Source organism: Mus pahari, chromosome 1 (genome assembly GCF_900095145.1).
Source record: "Mus pahari chromosome 1, PAHARI_EIJ_v1.1, whole genome shotgun sequence".
NCBI lineage: Eukaryota > Metazoa > Chordata > Mammalia > Rodentia > Muridae > Mus > Mus pahari.
In genome coordinates, this window is record NC_034590.1 from 28343949 (window position 1) to 28362657 (window position 18709).

Here is an 18709-nt window from a genome sequence, read left to right on the forward strand (position 1 = left end):
AATTCATTGTTTTTAATAGCTGAGTAGTACTCCATTGTGTAAATGTACCACATTTTCTGTATCCATTCCTCTGTTGAGGGACATCTGGGTTCTTTCCAACTTCTGACTATTATAAATATGGCTGTTATGAACATCGTGGAGCATGTGTCCTTATTGCATGTTGGAGCATCTTTTGCGTATATGCCCAGGAGTGGTATAGCTGGGTCCTCAGGCAAATGGATGGAACTTGCAAATATTATCCCGAGTGAGGTAACTCAATCACAAAAGAACACACTTGGTATGCACTCACTGATAAGTGGACATTAGCCCAAAAGTTCAGAATACCCAAGATTCAATGCACAGACCATATGAAGGCCAAGAAGAGGGAAGATCTAAGTGTGGATGCTTCAGTGCTTCTTAGAAGGAGGAACAAAATACTCACAGGAGGAAATATGGAGACAACGTGTGGAGCGGAGACTGAAGGAAAGGCCATCCAGAGACTGTCCCACCTGAGGATCCATCCCATAAACAGTCGCCAAACCCAGACACTATTGTGGATGCAGGGAAGTGCTTGTTGACAGGAGTCTGCTGTGGCTGTCTCCTGAAAGACTCTGCCAGAGCCTGACAAATACAGAGGCAGATACTCTCAGCCAACCATTGGACTGAGTGTGGGGTCCCCGATGGAGGAGTTGGGGAAGGGACTAAAGGGTTTGCAGCCACATGGGGTCAACTGTGTCAACTGGCCAGACCCCTTGGAGCTCCCAGGGACTGGACTACTAACCAAAGAGTACACATGGAGGGACCCATGGCTCTGGCTGCATATGTGGCCTTGTTAGACTTTAGTGGGAGGAGTGGCCCTTGGGCCTGAGGGTGGGTGTTCGATGCCCCGGTGTAAGGGAATGCCAGAGAGGAAAGACAGAAGTGGGTAGGTGGCTGGAGGGGGCACGGTTATAGAGGCAGGGGGAGGTGGGGTGGGATAGAGGGTTTCCAGAGGGGAGACTTAGAAAGGGGAAAGCATTTGAAATGTAAATAAAGAAAATATTCAATAAAAACAAAAATAGAGATGACATCCAAATGCAAACATCTGGATTTAGAATGTGTTCAGAAGAACTGGATAAAACACGTGAGTCAAGAGGACAGTGCCTGTAGTGTCCCGTAAAGAGAAGGCCACAGAAAGTGGGCAAGCAATAGCAAGCTTACGCTGAGTCAGAGTGTTGGGTATGCCCACCGGAGAATATTGAGCTCAGAGCAGGTTGGGAAACCATCTCCACAGAGTGACTGATATTGGAAGCTGCAGTGAGGTCTCTTGGCTGCTGGTCTGTGCGTGAAGCCATGAAGAGCAGAAGAAGTCAGTACCTAAAGAAGAAGAACTCCCCCTGAGGCCAAACCTCAGCAATCATGGAACAGTGTTAGAGAAGCTGAGTGGAGCAGACCCCAGGAGTTAGTGATGATTCTCACAGGAGTATTAGCCATCAAGTTGGGGGAGCAGAACATGGTGGAAGTGGGCTGGAGGGGGCGTGAGGGAGAAAAGAACCTGGTACCGTGGAGAAGATTATGCTAAGAAGGAGCTCAGGTGAGCAGTGGCTGTAGGCTCAAGTGTCTCAAACAATTATAAAGAGGTAATCCAGAGAGATCCCGTATGGCCAGAACCCAGTGTCTGTCAGTGTCAAAAGCTTGTAATAGTTATATTGGGCCATCACAACCAGGACACTGACACAATGAACGTCCAGGGCATCTTAACCCTGCATGGTCCTCTTGTGTCCTTGTGTGGGTACATCCCCAACCCTGCTCAGTTGCATGTACACTGATCTGTTCTCCCTGTCTATCTTGTTGTCACCTAAAGGATGCTAATACATGGGACCATGCAGTATGTGGCCTTTGGAGATTTTTGTTTTTCACTCTGAGTTCCCATTTTGCAAATTCATCCATCTTGCTGTGTTTATGGATTTCCTTTGATATGGATGTTTCTCTTTACTTTCACACACACACACACACACACACACACACACACACACACACACACACCCCAAAAGCAGTAAAACAACAACCACAAAACTCCGAGACACCTCTGAATTCTTTCCCATTTTGACTGAACTTTTATTTATTTAATTTTTTATTATTTAAAACTTTTATTAACAGGTGCTTTCAGTTTGTTGACTTTTTTGAAAAACTCAAGTTGCAAACTTTATTACAAATTAAAAATGAAGTTCTTAAAAATATCAACTTGATTTTCTGAGGAACCGCCAGACTGATTTGCTTGCAATCCCACCAGCAATGGAGGAGTGTTCCTATTTCTCCACAACCTTGCCAGCATCTGCTGTCACCTGAATTTTTAATCTTAGCCATTCTGACTGGTGTGAGATAGAATCTCAGGGTTGTTTTGATTTGCATTTCCCTGATGGCTAAGGATGTTGAACATTATGTAGCAGAAGATGGCCTAATCGGCCATCACTGGGAAGAGAGGCCCCTTGGTCTTGCAAACTTTATATGACCCAGCACAAGGGAAGGCCTGGGCTAAGTAGTGGGAGTGGGTAGGTAGGGGAGCAGGGGTGGGGGGGGTATAGGGAACTTTCGGGATAGCATTTGAAATGTAAATAAAGAAAATAATAATAATAAAAATAAATAAATAAATTTAAAAATATATCAACTTGACCAGATATGGAATAATTTAAAAACCGTTAAAGGTGTANTGAGAAAAACCAGGCCTTTTTTTTTTTCTTAAAAAACACGTTTGTTATTACCAAAAAGAGACATATTTAGGTGAAAATAATAAAAATCCCATGCTGCATAGATAATGCAGATAGTTCTAATGTTATCTGGTCAGTGGGCAAAAAGCAAGCACTTAAGGTCTTTAGCTCCAATCTTTGTTCATTTCTTATTGCTGGAAGTTCATATTCATTTTGACTGATCTTTTATAAACGGTGAGATAGATGTCCAGGAAAGTAATTGTTGGGTGATAAGCTGCACCTATGTTGAATATTCTGGGTGAATGACTGACTACTAGAACTTCATGATTGTGGAGGGTTGAAATGGTGCCAGTCTGAACTGATTTAACCCCTTTGGTAGCCATTTGGGGGTCTACTTTCTGTATCCTATGCAGCATCGTTTTAACTATCACCAAACCTTTAGAATGCATTAACAGGTCACTAGCCTCTACCAACTCAAAAGCTAAGGAAGCTATCACATAGTATCCGAAGCCTTCAGCAGAGATTCCCTGCTTTGCTGTGGTCCACTGACCTGATGTCCCTGTCGATTTGTCTATTAGAAATGTTTTGCATTTACATGAAGTTAGGCAAAATACAGCATCTTGTTGACTGACCTCCTTCACTGAACATAATATCTACAGTTTCCTCCAAACTGTGGCAGGTGCTCATGTATCATTGTCCCTTACTGTTGAATTATAGTCTGTTGTGTGGATCTCTGTAGTATATTTATTAATACTTGTTATTCTCTTGCATGACTAAACCATATTCTATTTTTCCATGGGACAAGATTACTTCTGGGTGGCTTAAACAACAAACATTAATTTTTCCACATTGTAGAAAGTTAGGCAGTTCAAGATGAAGGTATATGCAGATTTAATGTCCTGGTTCACAGATGGAGTCTTCAGTCAGTGTCCACATCCACCAAGGAGAAAAGCAAGCTCTGAAGACTTAGGAAGACACTGATCCCATTCATGAAGTCTCCATTCCCATGGCTTCCTTCCTCCGTAGACCCCAACCCGTCTCTAGAGATCACCTCCTAATGCCATCACATACAGTTGTCCCCAATCTCTCTCCAAAGATCATCTCCTAACACCATCACATGCAGGAAGATATCACTCTGTGGATTTAGAGTTGGAGATTCAAGTATTTTGCACAAAACCCATCTTAATGGAAAGCTCTAAAAGCCCAGAGTATTTAGCTTAGACAGAAGACAATGCTCTTGAACCAGACCAATCATAGAATTTGCAGAGCCTTTTGGTAAAAGACCAGGGGAAAATGCCATCAATAAGACTAAAACAATTCTTTCCTTTATCCTCTGGTCTTCCTCTCTTAACTTGTCATGATCTATTTTGTACTGTTTTAGGTTTTTAATTTTATTTACCTTTAAAAATAGAATCTTGCTCTGTAGCCTAGGTGGGCCTGACTTCGAACTCATGGCCATTCTTCTGCCTTTGCTGGTTGCTAGAGTTATAGATGTGAGCCTCCATGCCTAGCTATTTATGGTGTTTCAAAATTGCTGTTTAATGCCATTATACTTAGTTATGAAAAAATTAAGTTTTATTAGGCATCTTTGCACAGTGCAATGTCTGTTTAGCATTTAAATATTGGAGCCTATTTTTGGTGTGTGGGATCAGCTAAAACAGAACTGGTGCTTCGTAACATGCATACATACATGTGGTTTGCTCTTACCAGGATGAAAATATTGTAAGAGTCAAGCTCATCTGCAGCTCCCCCTTCCTCCACTCCTCCTTGTTCCCCTGAACAACTCCCCTCTCCCCCAGATAAACTTCCATCTCCCCTCCCCCTCCCAGAGAAAAAAAAACAGCCCTCTAGGAGACATCAAGGGAACACTGCACAACAGGATACAATAAGACCAAGCACACGCATTAAGACTGGGCAAGTTAACACAGTAAGGGGAAAAGGGTCCCCAAAGTAGGCAAATGAGTCAGAGACACCCCCACTCCCTCTGGAGTCCCACAAAAACACCAAGCCAACAACTTTAAAATATATGCAGAGGACCTAGTACAGACCCATACAGTCACTGTGACTGCCACTTCAGTCTCTGTGAGCCTCTATGAACCTTGCAGAGTTGATTCTGCAGGCTGTACTCTGCCTGTGTCCTGGACCCCTCTGACTCCCGCAGTTTCTCTTATTCCTGTTCCATAGGGTTCCCTGAGCTCCGAGGGGAGGGACCCTATGGAGATCCTCAACTTGGGCTTTCTCTTTGCCTATTGTTTTGCTGTGGGTCTCTGCAGCAGCTTCAATCAGCTGCGAGAGGCAGCCTCTCTGATGACAACTGAACTAGGCATCGATCTATGAGTAGAGCAGAGAACTATATACATAGAAATCATTAGCAATCATTTCATTAATTTTTTTCCAGTTGTCTTTGTTGGTTCTTCCCCTGGTCTCTGGGTCATCCAGCCTACACTTCCCAGTCATTCAGGTAGTGTTGGCCAAGGGCTCCTTCTCCCAGCGTTGGCCTCAAATTTAGACCAGTCATTGGTTGGCCACTCCCACAAGTTCTCTGCCACCATTGCCCCAGCACATCTCGCAAGCAGGACAGATTGTAGGTTAAAAGGTTTGTGTCTGGATTGGCGTCCCAGTCCCATCATAGGAAGCCTTGTCTGGTTACAGAAGATGGGCAGTTCAGGCTCTGTATCCTCCATGACTAGGAATTCTCACAAGGGTCACCCTCATAGATTACAGGGAGTTTCCACTACACTAGATTTCCACATTACTCCCTGAATGCTTTTCAGTTCCAATCATCTCTCTCTGTACTCTCTCCCTCCATCTCCTCCCCACTTTATCCTTCCTATTCCCACCCCCACCTGCCCTAATCTACTTAAAAATCTATTCAGTTTCTCTTTCCCGGGGAAATTCATGAACCTAGCCTAGAGCCTTCCTTGTTACTTAGCCTTTCTGGATCTGTGCATTGTAGTATGATTATCCTTTACAGCTAATATCCACTTATAAGTGAGTACATACCATGTTTGTTTTTCTGGATCTGGGTTGTCTCAGGATTTTTTTTTTCCTTAGTTCTATCCATTTGCCTACAAATTTCATGATGTCATTTTTTAAAAATCAAAAAGCTGAATTATACTCCATTGTGTAAATGTAACACATTTCCTTTATCAATTCTTTGATTGAGAGACATCTAAGTTTTTTCCAGTTCCTGGTTTTTATGAATAAAGCAGCCTTGAACATAGTTGAGCATGTATGACTGTGATATGATAGAGTGTCCTTTGGTTATGTGTTCAGGAATAGCATAGCTGGGTCTTGGGGTAGATAGGTTTTCAAATTTTTGAGGAAACTCTATATTTATTTCCATACTGTCTGTACAAGTTTATATTCCCATTAGCAGTGGAGAAGTATCTCCCTTGTTTCACATCCTCACAGCGTGAACTGTCATTTGTGTTATTGATGTAACAGGTGTAAGATGGATTCAACAACAGGTGGTGAACCAACATGTTGGGCAAGAATCCACTAGAAATGTAATATTATTAGCCTGAGAGTTAGAGTTTTATTTTCTATGTGAGAGAAGGTAGCCCTGGGATGAGTCACATGGACACAAGCGTGGGAATCTTGAAACAAAGAAAGTTCTCAGGTCCCCTGCTGAGGAAAGAGACAAGATGGCTGCTGTGAGTCAGAGAGCTGGAGAATGGAAGCTGCCTAGATCTTGAGGCAGATATTAATTTAACTGTGAATTTATAAAATTGGGATCATGATCTTTTAAAATATTTCCTACAACAAAACAAAGAGTTGGTTCTTTGAGAAAATCATCAAGATTGAAAAACCCCCATCCAAAGGAAGAGACACAGAGAGAGAAAATCCAAATTAGCAAAATCAGAAAAGAAAAGAGGGCATAGCAACAGAAACCAAGGAAAGTCAAAGAATCATTAGTTCACACTTTAAAAACCTGTACTCCACAAAGTTAGAAAATCTAAAAGAAATGAATAATTTTCACAATAGTTACCACTTACCAATGTTAACTCGAGATCAGGTAAACAATTAGATAAACCATGTACTGGATGGATTTGTGTGTACTTGACACAAGCTAGCTTTATGAGAGAAGAAGCCTCAGTTGAGGACATGCCTTCATGAGAGCCACCTATAAGGGATGTCTCAATTAGTGATCAGTGGAGGAGGGCTTCATCCATTGTGGGTGGTGCCATCCCTGGGCAGATGGTCCTGAGTTCTATAAGGAAGCAGGCTGAGCAAGCCAGGGGAAGCAAGCCAGTTAGCAACACCTTCCATGGCCTCTGCATCAGTTCCTGCCTCCAGGTTCCTGCCCTACTTTGGTTCCTGTCCCGACTTCCTTTGGTTTTGAACAGCAATGTTGAAGTATAAGCTGAATAGACCCTTTCTTCCCCAACTTGCATTTTGGTCAGGTGCATTTGCTTGGAAAATCTTTTTTCCAACTCTTCACTCTGAGGTAATGTCTACTTTTGATGTTCAGGTGTGTTTCTTGTATGTATCAGAAAGAATGATCCTGTTTTCAAATTCATTCTGTTAGCCTGTGTTTTTTTTTTTTTTTTTTTTCAACTGGGGAATTAAGTCCATTGATACTGAGAAATAGCAATGACTAATGATTTTTAATTCCTGATGTTGTTGTTGTTGTTGTTGTTGTGGTGGTGGTGGTGGTGGTGGTGGTGGTGTGTGTGTGTGTGCGTGTGTGTGTGCGTGTGTGCGTGTGCATGTGTGTGTGTGTGTGATTCCATTCATTTGCTTTTTCTGGTATGAGATTATTCATTTCTGTTTTCATGGGTGTCTTAACCTCCTTGGTTTGTAGTTTTCCTTCTAATATCTTCTGTATGGTTGGATTTGGGATAGATATGTGGAATATATTGTTTTCTCCATCTATGGCAAATGAACGTTTTGCTGAGTAAAGTAGCCTGGGCTAGCATCTTTTGTCCCTTAGAGTCTATAGGACATTTGTCCTGGCCCTTTTGTCTTTTTCAGTCTCTATTGAGAAGTCAGGTCTGCCTTTATGTGCTACTTGTCCCTTTTCCCTGGCAGATTTTAGTATTCTTTCCTTGTTGTATATGTTTAGTGTTTCATCATCAAGTAGTGAGGGAACTTTCTTTTCTGGTCCAATCTCTTTGGCATTTTATATGCTTCTTGTACCTTTATATTTACATCTTCCTTTAGGTTAGGAAAATTTTCTTTTATGATTTTGTTGAAAACATTTTGTGAGCCTATGAGCCAAGAATCTTCTCCTTCTTCTATTGTTATTATTCTTAAGTTTGGTATCCCAAATTTCCTGGATGTGTTGTTTCAGAAAATTTTTTGATTTAATAGTTTCTTTGACTGGCATACCTATTTCTTCTATCATACCTTCTATGCCTGAGAATCACTCTTTCAACTCTTATATTTTATTGGTGAAGCTTGCCTCTGTCGTTCCTAACACTTACCTAGTTGTTTCATTTACAGAATTTCCTCAATTTGTGTTTTCTCTATTGCTTCTATTTTCATTTTTAGATCTTGAACAATTTTATTTTCAACTTTTTTTTTAAGCTTTCTTTAAGGAGTTTATTAATTTTTTTTCCTTTTTGTGTCTTTTCCTGGATTTCTGTAAGAAATGTATTCATTTCCTCTTTACAGACCTCTATCATCTTCATAAAGTTGGTTTTAAGGTGTTTTTCTTGCTGTAGTAGGATATGTGGGATCTGGTATGACAGATTGCTCTAGCTGTTGTTGATTGTGTTCTTATGTCGGTACCCAGGCATCTGGCTTTGTCTAGGTTCTGATTTCTTTCATTTTTTTTTATTTTTGTTTTAAGATTTATTTACTTTGTGTGAGTGAACTGTTGCTGTCATCAGACATAGCAGAAGAAGTCGGTGTTCTTGACTGCTGAGCCCCCTCTCCAGCACCTAGGTTCTGATTTTTGAGTTTGTCTTTGTTGCATGGATGTTTTGTTTTGTTCCCTGGTTTCTGTTTCCTCTCTGGTATTCTGGCAGATCATAGTGATCTGCAAATTTTTTTTTTTTTGTCAAACATGGCTAGGCATAGCTGGACACAAAAAATGTATAGACTTCTTTCAATGCCAATATCTTTTCATATTTGACATAAATTTTAAATCCTCTAGGCTTGGGTCTAGTTATGTTAGTCAGCTTCTCATAACTATAGCAAGTGCCTGAGGAAAGCATATTTACAAAGAGAAAAGTTTTATTTTAGTTCCAAGTTCCACAGGTGTAGGTCTATGATGGGTGACACCATTGCTTAAGGTTGGTGATAATATATATATATATATATATATATATATATATATATATATATATGTTATATATATATAACAATATATAACAATATATATATAATATATATATATTGTATGTATATGATGTATCTATATATGCATATGTACATGTATATGTATAATGGTAGAAACATATCACAAAAAAAATCCCCTTATCTCATTGCCAAGAAGGGAGAGAGAAAGGAGGAGCTGGGACCCCATGGACTTCTTTAAAGTCATGTCTCTTGAAGACCTCTCACTAAGACTCACCTTTAAAAGGTTCTTCCTTGTCCCAGGAGCCCCATGGGTTAAAGACCAAGCCTTTAACATGTAGGCGCTTTGTGGACATTCTAAATTGAAAGTGTAACTCTTGTCTACTTAGCTGCAGATGTAACTTACTTGTCCTGTACTTGTTTGGAGTCTAGCTGAACCCCTACTCAGCTTTGATCCACAGGAATCTCATCTTAAAGTATATGGTGGATGCTGCAGATAAATCCTGGCACCAGGAGTAGTGGGCACACATACTATATTAAGTACAAGAGAAGCACAAGCCTTTGTTTTCTCAGCATTACAAAACTTCCTCAGGCATCCGTAGTTTCACAGAAGCTGTTGACAACAAACCAGATTGCTACACAGCCAAAGCTTGTTTCTTGAGCTATTGGATGCTATAAAATGTGAAAAATAAAAGCAGCAACTAATTTTAAGTAAGCCCCAATGGCAGTTACAGTACATTTCCTCATCTTTATAACAGTTATTACCTTCTCAATGCAATTAGAAGCAAAACCTGTAAACATCGTTGTACAAAGAAAGAAAGATGCAAACCTTCAGTCATCTATACCGTCCCTAGTCGGAGGCAGCCATGCTTTGAAGAATAGGTCTGCTTGATCTGACGTTCTGCACATATAATCTATACATGTTTGTTTTAGTAGAAATATCATAAAGCATAGGTTGTCTTTTATATATATTCTTAATATTTACAATTATTGCTGAATATCCATCTCTATAACTTTCATGGTCTCATGGTATTTCATACTATGCACATCCCAAGATTTATTGTATTCTAAATCCCAGTACTGAGAAGGGAAAGTAGACACAAAGTCCAACCCCCAACTAAGAAGACTTTTGCAAATGATATCTGCTGAAGAAAAAGTAAAATCACTTTTCTCCGACATAATGACACTGGGTATATCATCCACACTCCAGAGCAGGTCAAATGCCCAACACAAGTTTCATAGCTCTCTCTGTGTGTGGTAGTTTGTTTTGGTTTTCTTTTGTTGTTGTTGTTGTTTGTATTGTGTTTTGAACAAGAAAGGGCATAAAATTGTATGGATCAGTAGGTGGGGAAGAGGTAGGAGACTTTGGGGGAGGGAAAAAGAATATGGTCAAAATATATTGTATGTAAAAAATAATAAATAAAACTTTAAAAATAAACACATCAAATGTAACATATCCTATTATAGAATGTGCAGACCACTGCTAGCATGAAATGGCTGAGATATCACTCTTTGGAGACAAGCACACACTGCCTTCTGTATGAGACTTGAATTTTGGACCACCAGAAGGGCTGTGTTTTAAATACCCTCTGGTTGTACAGTTTGCCTTTCAGCGACAGTAAGTGGTCTCTTTCTGTTTGACTCAGACAGATCAGCAACAGGGACATGCACCTAGAGAACAAAGATATCAGGCTGGCCTCAGCCGTGCTGGAAGTAGAGCTACACCAGACATCTGCTTTGTCGGTTCCGACTTGCCCAGACCCAGGACGGCTGCTGACAGTCAAACCTGCTACCAGTAACCACAAGGTGGGCCAGGCAGATCCCTGCATCCCATATGCTGGTGAGGCTGCTGGGAAGAGCCTCTGTGTTCCTGAACATACAGAGTTTGGCTCATTCCTCATGAACGGGAGGTGAGTGTGAAACAGCCCATGTAATAGGTATATAATAGGCATGTAATAGGTATGTAATAGGCATGTAAATATTAAGTTTCTACAAACATACTTTCCCTCCATTTTATGGGAAACATTTTCAGGAAAATTTCAGATGTTCTGTCTGAGATTAAACAGAGTCTCAAAGTGTTAACTTGAATTTCCCTGTTACCAGAGTCTGCTGAGAACTTCTTCAAGTAATCCTTTGGCTTTTAAGTTTCTTCTCTTCACAATGTCCATTCAGTTCATTAGCCTATTTAATGATTGTTTGGTTTGTGGTGTTTTGGAATAGGATAATTTTTACAGTTCTCTTTATATTTTGGGTACTAATCCCGTCATGATGGACAGTTGGTAAAACTATTTCACATGTTCTGTTTCTTTAGTGATTATTTTTGATGCTGTGGAGAATTTTTTTTTTTTAGCTTCATGCACTTTTTTACTTTTAATTTTACTTTCTTTGGGCAATTCTTAGGGTTATTTTCTGTGCTACTGGAGTTCTGGTTAAAAATCCCTGCCTATGTCAACTGTAGAGTTTTGAGTAAGAATGGCCTACATAGGCTCATATTTAAATGCTTAGTTATCTGAGAGTGGCACCATTGGAGAAGAATTAGGAGGTATGGCCTTGTTGGAGTGGGTGTGGCCTTGTTGGAAGAAATATACCAATGTGGGTGGGCTTTGAGGCCCATGCCAGGCCTAGCTTTGCTTCATCTCTGCCTATGGATCAGGATGTAGCTCTTGGACTTGCTTACCTTCCACCATGCTCCCCACCATGATGACAATGGGTTAAATTTCTGAAACTGTACGCCAAGCCTCCAACTAAATGTTTCCTTTTATGACAGTTACCTTGGTCATGATGTCTCTTCACAGCAATAGAACAGTGACTGACTAAGACACTGATATACTTAAGTGTCAAGCCTATGTTTTCTTCGAGCGATTTCAAAATTTCAAGTCTTACACTAAGGTCTTTGCTCCATCTTAAATTGATTCCTGTTTAGAGAGAGAGACATGGATCAAGTTTCATTCTTCTGGAACTCTATTTATCAAAGAAGCTGAGATTTCTGGAATGTATGCTTCTTAAAGAATGGTGCACTTTGTCAAAAGCTTTTCTATATTGACTGAGATGATCCTGTAATTTCTCTCCTTAAGTCTACATATGTGCTGAATTTTACTTTTTGATTTGCACATGTTGATCAACCTTGTGTCCAATAGAAAATAAAAAAGTCAGTTGTGATGTATGATCTGAATGCATTCTTAAATTAAAATGTATTGACCTGTACTGGCCTCAGACTTCGAGCTATCAGACTCTAAGCTAATTCTCAGTTGATGAGACCCGATCCTGACTATTTGATGGTGGGGCTATTTATCTTCTCTCACACCTTGTCAAAGTTAGAGTCTTGCCACCTGCACCCTTTGCTAGTCCTCCAGTTCTACAAAATCCACCTTTCTATGCCTCTTATTCCCCAGCAGCTACGTTAAGCCAAATTGAAACCCCTCCACCTGTGGATAGGTCCTGCTGTTGGGCCACCAAGGAACTTAGTTATTAACAACAGATTCTGTCAAGATGGTGCCCATCTGATGCCCTATAATTGTACGGTGTGACAAAGTGGGATCTCTCTCCACTCCACGGTCTTACTGTAAGCAGTAACTGGACTTGAGGCATCTGAGAGCTGTAGGCTCACTGTGAGGGTAGAGCTGCTTAGCTTTCATATGCCTTTCCCGAGCCCCTTCTCTGCCAGTGAACTCGTTGGCTGTTTTTGGCTAGCTTCTTCATATGGAGTCTCTTTATTCCTGCTTTTCCTCTACTGCAGTCTTTGGAATAAAGTCTGGTTTCTTACTCAGACACACACCTTCACTGGCTCTCACAGAAGCAGCAAGTAACCTGTCTCGCTCAGAAGGGCCTCAGCACTGTTAGGAGTCAGTTCTGCTTGCTGCTATTGTATAAGCTCTTCACAGTCTTTTTCCATATTTAACTGTCATCTTCTCTTGTTCTTTATCATGTTTTCTCTAGCCTTTTGAGTTTCTTTAAGACTTTGTTTTTCTTTTTTCTAATCTCTAAACAGACTCCCCTGCCCAGTGCCCAGCTTTGGGGGACACTGGGAACACATTGGGACTGCTAATAAGAGTCCTTTAGTATCATTCATGCATGTATGTATGTACGTATGTATGTATGTATGTATGTATGTATGTATGTATGTATGTATGTATGTGTTTATGTGTGTATGTATGTATGTGAGTGTGTATGTGTATGTGTGTGTGTGTTTTGTGTCTTTTCCGGCTGAGGGGGTAACAGCAATAGATTGGTTTTAAAGTCTTTTGGGAAGAAGCCATTAAGCTTGAAATTAGAGAAACAGTCACTGTGACTTCTCTCAGGGAGACTCTCATGGCTCCTTAGTGTCATTTTTAGCAACTTATGCAGTTGATACTTGCAGCTGCTTCTGAGCATTGGCTCCAGGGTCAGCAGCCTTGGTGCCTGCACATCTGCTGCAACCTGCTGCATCAGGCTCTTGAAGGGCAACAACTATTCTACAGGCCAGGAGAGACAAAAGGGCTTCCTCAGGTCTCAGGGCGCATGCGCCATCACCTACCACCATGCAGCCTCTGTCAACCACTGCTTCAAGGATGAACCTTGGGCCTGGGTTAAAAATGGAATGCCATCCAATAACCTCACGTCTGTCTAGCTACATACTTCAAGTTTACTCTGCCTTGAAGACTCTCCTGTGCCTTCTGTGATGCCTTACCGGCAGCTTTACTGGGTAGGAGCTTACCATCTCTCTGCTCCTTAAAATAGTCTCTTGGTGTCATGGTTGTTGATAGCTGAGTGTCACTTGTCTGGTTAAAGAAATTGGCCAGTGGATTCTTGCCATTTCCTTCTTCCCCAATCTACAACACTGTCTTTAGGTCATTTTCCAAGGAAGAAGGGTAGACCACAGGCTTTTAGGAAATATAGATTTGCAAAACTTAACATATATATTAGTTTTGAATTTCATATAAATGGTGAGCTTTCTTAGTAGCTATATGAGTTTTTTGTTGTTGTTGTTGTTGTTAATTGCTGATGTAGGTGAAGATACAGCAGCAGTACAGTGCTTGCCTAGCTTGCTCTGGGTTCAGTCCCTAGTACTGAAAACAAAGGCAGGAATGGCTCTGTAGGGTTTGAAAGCATCACGCAGTTACAGCTGGTGTTTGCCTCCAGCCTATTTACGAATGTCTGATGGGTGCAATTCTTTCGTGTTTCTCAATCAGTTCTTACTTGTTTCCTTTCTGAGCTGTATTGTCATTTGCTTTGCTCTGAGGCCACCAACACTTATAGTTAGAATGAAAGCACAGAAGGGTCATGCAGTCTCCTCTCCGCAACTGTACTGTCATTAGCACACAGCTGCAAGAGTTGGTGGTTTATACGTTTCCAAGGAGCTATTTCTTTCCTCCACCATTAGCTGGAATGTTAATTAATTCCATCTGGTGTACAATTCACAGTAACTTTTGACATCTGTCAAACATTTTATCAGCCAGTGGCAAACTCGGAATCCTCTTTGTCTTTTAATTTAAAATTTTTAATGTTTTTGAGGGTTTTGTACACAAATACTACATTTACAGAGTTTCTACTCCCCCCTCTCCTCTCAAATTCTGCCCATGTCCTCTTCACTGAATGAAGAATGAGGACAGGACTGATTCTGAGGTATAGCTGCGGTGAAGGTTTTATCGTAGATACGAGGGGAAACAGCCAGAGCATCTGGAAGATTCTAGAGTGAACCAGGCCATAGAGGAGGGGAGTGAGAGAGGAAGAGAAGAGAGAGGGGGGTCATCTATGAGAGGAGCCTTGGATCTAGAGGCCAAGAAAGGAAGTAGGAACTAAGAGGGTGGTAGCCAAAATGGCTGGGTTATATAGGGATCAGAAGCTGGGGGAAGGGAAACTGAAGCCCAGCCTCTGGGTTGGGGAGGTTTAGGGTAGGGTGTGGGGTGAGAAGTGCTGGGAGGAGCCACTGATACTAAGACTTGTCCCAGTTTGTTTGAGACTTAACACTCACTCCCTCTCAAATTCATGTCCTCTTTGTTTAAAATTATATCTATATCTATCTACCTCCTCATCTATCTATCTATCTATCTATCTATCTATCTATCTATCTATCTATCTATCTATCTATCTATCTATCTATCTATCTATCTATGGCATTTAGGGCTGATCCTTGAGAATGAGTACCTATCAGGGAGTAGATTGATATTCTTTCTGCCTCTCTGCCTCTCTGTCTCTCTTTCACTATGCATTACTTGCTTGTAGCTCTTCATCTAGAGGTAGGGTCTTGTGAGATTTCCCTCATCTGTGTTGTCACGTCAACTGATGTTGTCATTATGGAGATCTAGCTTGGGAAGTTCTAAACAAGAGAGTTCATTGGCTCAGCTTCCCTGTCATACACAGAAGACACCATCTCCCAGCAGCTTCCTGGTCCTCTGGCTCTTACGATTTTTCTCTTCTCTTACAATATCTCTCTTCTGGGATGTTCCCTGAGCCTTAGGAATAGGGGTTGTGTTGTAGGTATATCAGTTGAGGCTGGGCACCCTATCTACGGTCTGGTGTTCTCTGAAAAAATGCTCTTCATCTGCTGCAAAAAGAAGCTTCTTTGATGAAGAGTAAAATACTTATAAATACAGCTATTTAGAAGTTGTGCTGGTTTATGAAAGTGGCAAATGCTACATGTTCTCTCTGTGGTGATTTGAGTAAAAACAGCCCCCATAGATCCACAGGGAGAGGCACTATCAGGGGCTTTGGCCTTGTTGGAGCAGGTGTGTCCTTGATGGCATAGGTGTGATCTTGTTAGAGGAAATGCGCCACTGGGGAGGGGGGCGATTTCGAGGTTTCACGTGCTCAAGGCAAGCCCAGTGCGTCTCATTTTCTCTTCTTGCTGCCTGCTAATCCAGACTCTCAGCTTCTTCTCCAGCACCATGTCTGCCTGCACACACCATGTTTCCCACTGTGCTGATAATGGACTAAACCTCTGAAACTGTAAGACATGCACAATTAAATTAATTTTCTTTATAAGAATTGCCATCATGGCGTCTCTTCAAAGCCATAGAAACCCTAAGATGCTCTCTTATTTGTTTATCTTAGCTTTGAGTCATTAGACATGAGCCTATAGCTTGAAAAAACCACAGACACCAGAGAAAGTAAAATGGGACCAAGGGGGTGAAATTGCCTCTTAAGTATGTATTTTTACAGTTAAAGATTAGTGTAGCCCTCAGACCTCATCAGTTTTTTGGTGCAGTGGACAGTTGTTAGTGCAGATCAAACTGGAGAGAACGAGTGTCCGTGGAGTGCTCATTCAAAAACGGGATGTCTGTATCTCACCTCTGCCCCAAGGTTTGGGACCACAACTGACGACACAGCAAAAATATTGTAAGAGCCAGAGGTTGGGGAGGACTGGACTGAATTAGCGTCTTCTAGATATGACAGGACCACTGAGTTCATGGGCACATAAAATGTGTACAAGATCAAGCAACATTTCAGTATGGAACAGGAGGGGCCCATGAGCCCCAACCCTAGCCGAGGAGCTGGTGATAGTTCATGGCTTCTTGGGGGAGGGGAGGCAATTTTCTTAAGGGTGATACTCCCTCACAGTGAATAAATGGGTTGCACAAACTGGACTCAAATGTCTATTAAAAAAAAAAACTGAGGCCACGAAGTTGGGAAGGGGCAGTGGGTGGGGGCTGGATCTGGGAGAAGTTAGCAGAAGGAATGTAAAGTGAATAACTAAAAAATACCATATGCATACATAAAATTCTCAAAAAGCAATAAAATATAAAAAAATTAAAAAAATGCTGCCAGCTTGCGTGTTGTAAATGTTAAAATACCTTTTCAATTGCTGTTATGATGGTAAAATGTATTATATCAATATTTAAATATTGTTTTATAGATATATAATAGGTATAATGAACATCTGCAGTTATATATTTAATATATATACACTTTGGCATATAAAAATATATATTTATAAATATATTATATATAATTATATATGTATATATATAAACTGTAACCTTTTTTCAAACAAATTTTATTTCTGACAATTTTATGTATGTGTTATATTTTAATCAGTCTAACCAATTATCTTCTCTTGGTCCCTCCTGTTGAATGCCTATTTATCCCCAATTACTCTTTTTTTTTGTTGTTGTTGTTCTTCACTCACTGAGTTTAAGGTTGCTTATGTGAGCACGGGTGGAAGGGCATTTACTGGTTAGCAAGTGAACTACATCTATGCTGCTGCAAAAAATATGTCTCCTCCCCTAGGAGACATCAATTCCCAAAAACTTCTCAAGGCAGGGTGAGCAGAGCCTCATGAGTCCTTCCGTGTCCATGCTAGGATGTTGTCAGGCAAACTCTTTTCCATAGCACTCTCTTCCACCCTCCAACTCTTGCAGTCTTTCTGCTCCCTCTTTGACAAAGTTCTCTGAGCCTTGAATAAATTACCATTGAACAATCACCTATTCTCAACACTTTGACTAGTTCTGAATTTCTTCAGTAGCCACCCATCCATTGCAAAACAAAGCTCCCCCAAGTAGGGAGCAACACTAATCCATGGGAATAAATATAAATATATATTCAGGAGGCAGCTTGAATAGCACAGCATGTCCACTTAGCCAAAGGGCAATAGTAACTTCCCCACAGGCCTGTGATATCCCTAGCCACAGGCTTTGACCAAATTTAAAGTACCAGGCGTGGATCCTCTCAGGTTGGAGTGGGTCTTAAATCCAGGTAGAAAGTAGTTGGTTACCTCTATAACAGCTATACCACTACTGTGTCAGCGGATACATCTCATTTGGCTGCTCAGTTGTATAGCATATAGGGTTCACAGACAGGTAATACTATTGATTAATTTTCTCACCCAGCAGTCTGCATTGCATAGCATACAACCATCTAGCACTGTGAAAACTAGCTAGCAGTGGAGAGTGAGGGTAATGGTGGAAGGCTGAGCTTTCATCCCACTTCTAGCTTGATTTTTCTGTGTCCTGCAACCAAAGCACTCAGTGTCACCAGCAGTAGGGTCATACTCTCTATTTCTGATAGATAATCAAGAGCAGTGGCAATAACATGTATTGTTTTGGGGCCTCAAGGATCAGTCTGACTAGTAACTTCTAGAGAGGCATCCTGCCCAGGGTGGTGAAAATTTTAATAATCCGTGCCTTATTGAAATAACATTATCCATCTACATGAAGTACCTCTGTTTAAACTCTATCATCATCATCTCATCATCATCATTATGGTTTTTAAAACTACCTTATAAAATGAATCTTCATGTGGGTTTTTTTAAATATACATTTCTAGCTTTGGTTAACTCTTGCAAACCCCCTCTTTCTCCACATTCTTCCATCCTTATCTACACGTAAGCCGTTTTACCGCTAGCCCCTTCTACTTTCTGGCATATATATTTCCCTATTCACCTCCTCAGCACCTCTTTCCCTTTCTGTCATGCTCCAGTTCTAGCTTTCTAGCCTCTATCAAACACACACATTTGAAAATTTAAAGCTATGACCATATGTGAGTGAGAATGTCCCACATTTTGTCTTTCTGAACCTGACTTGCCTCATTTCAAAACTATAATTTCCATTAATTTTCCTGAAAATTTAATTTTTCTTTATGGCTGAATATAAAATTTCCATTGTGTATGTACCATGTTTTCATTTTCCATTAGTCAGTTAATGAACATCTAAGCTGATTCATGTCTTAGCTGCTGTGAATAAATGGATGAGCAGGTAGGTATCTGCACATATGGTAGGATATAAAGCACAAGAAACGTATGAGGCTATGCCAGTGCCTGGCAAACACAGAAGTGGATGCTCACAGTCAGCTATTAGATGGAACGCAGGGCCCCCAATGGAGGA

The 18709-nt window shown here is 40.8% G+C and overlaps 1 protein-coding gene across 1 annotated transcript in view; it reads left to right on the forward strand.

The window, feature by feature from the left end:
* Positions 1–10577: 10577 nt before the first annotated feature.
* The window catches only part of Oca2 (OCA2 melanosomal transmembrane protein), a 254536-nt gene continuing 246404 nt past the window's right edge, over positions 10578–18709 (forward strand). Inside the window, exon 1 of the mRNA XM_029541048.1 lies at positions 10578–10822. Within this exon, the coding sequence (XP_029396908.1) occupies positions 10578–10822 (245 nt within the window). The remainder of the gene's footprint in view (positions 10823–18709) is intronic.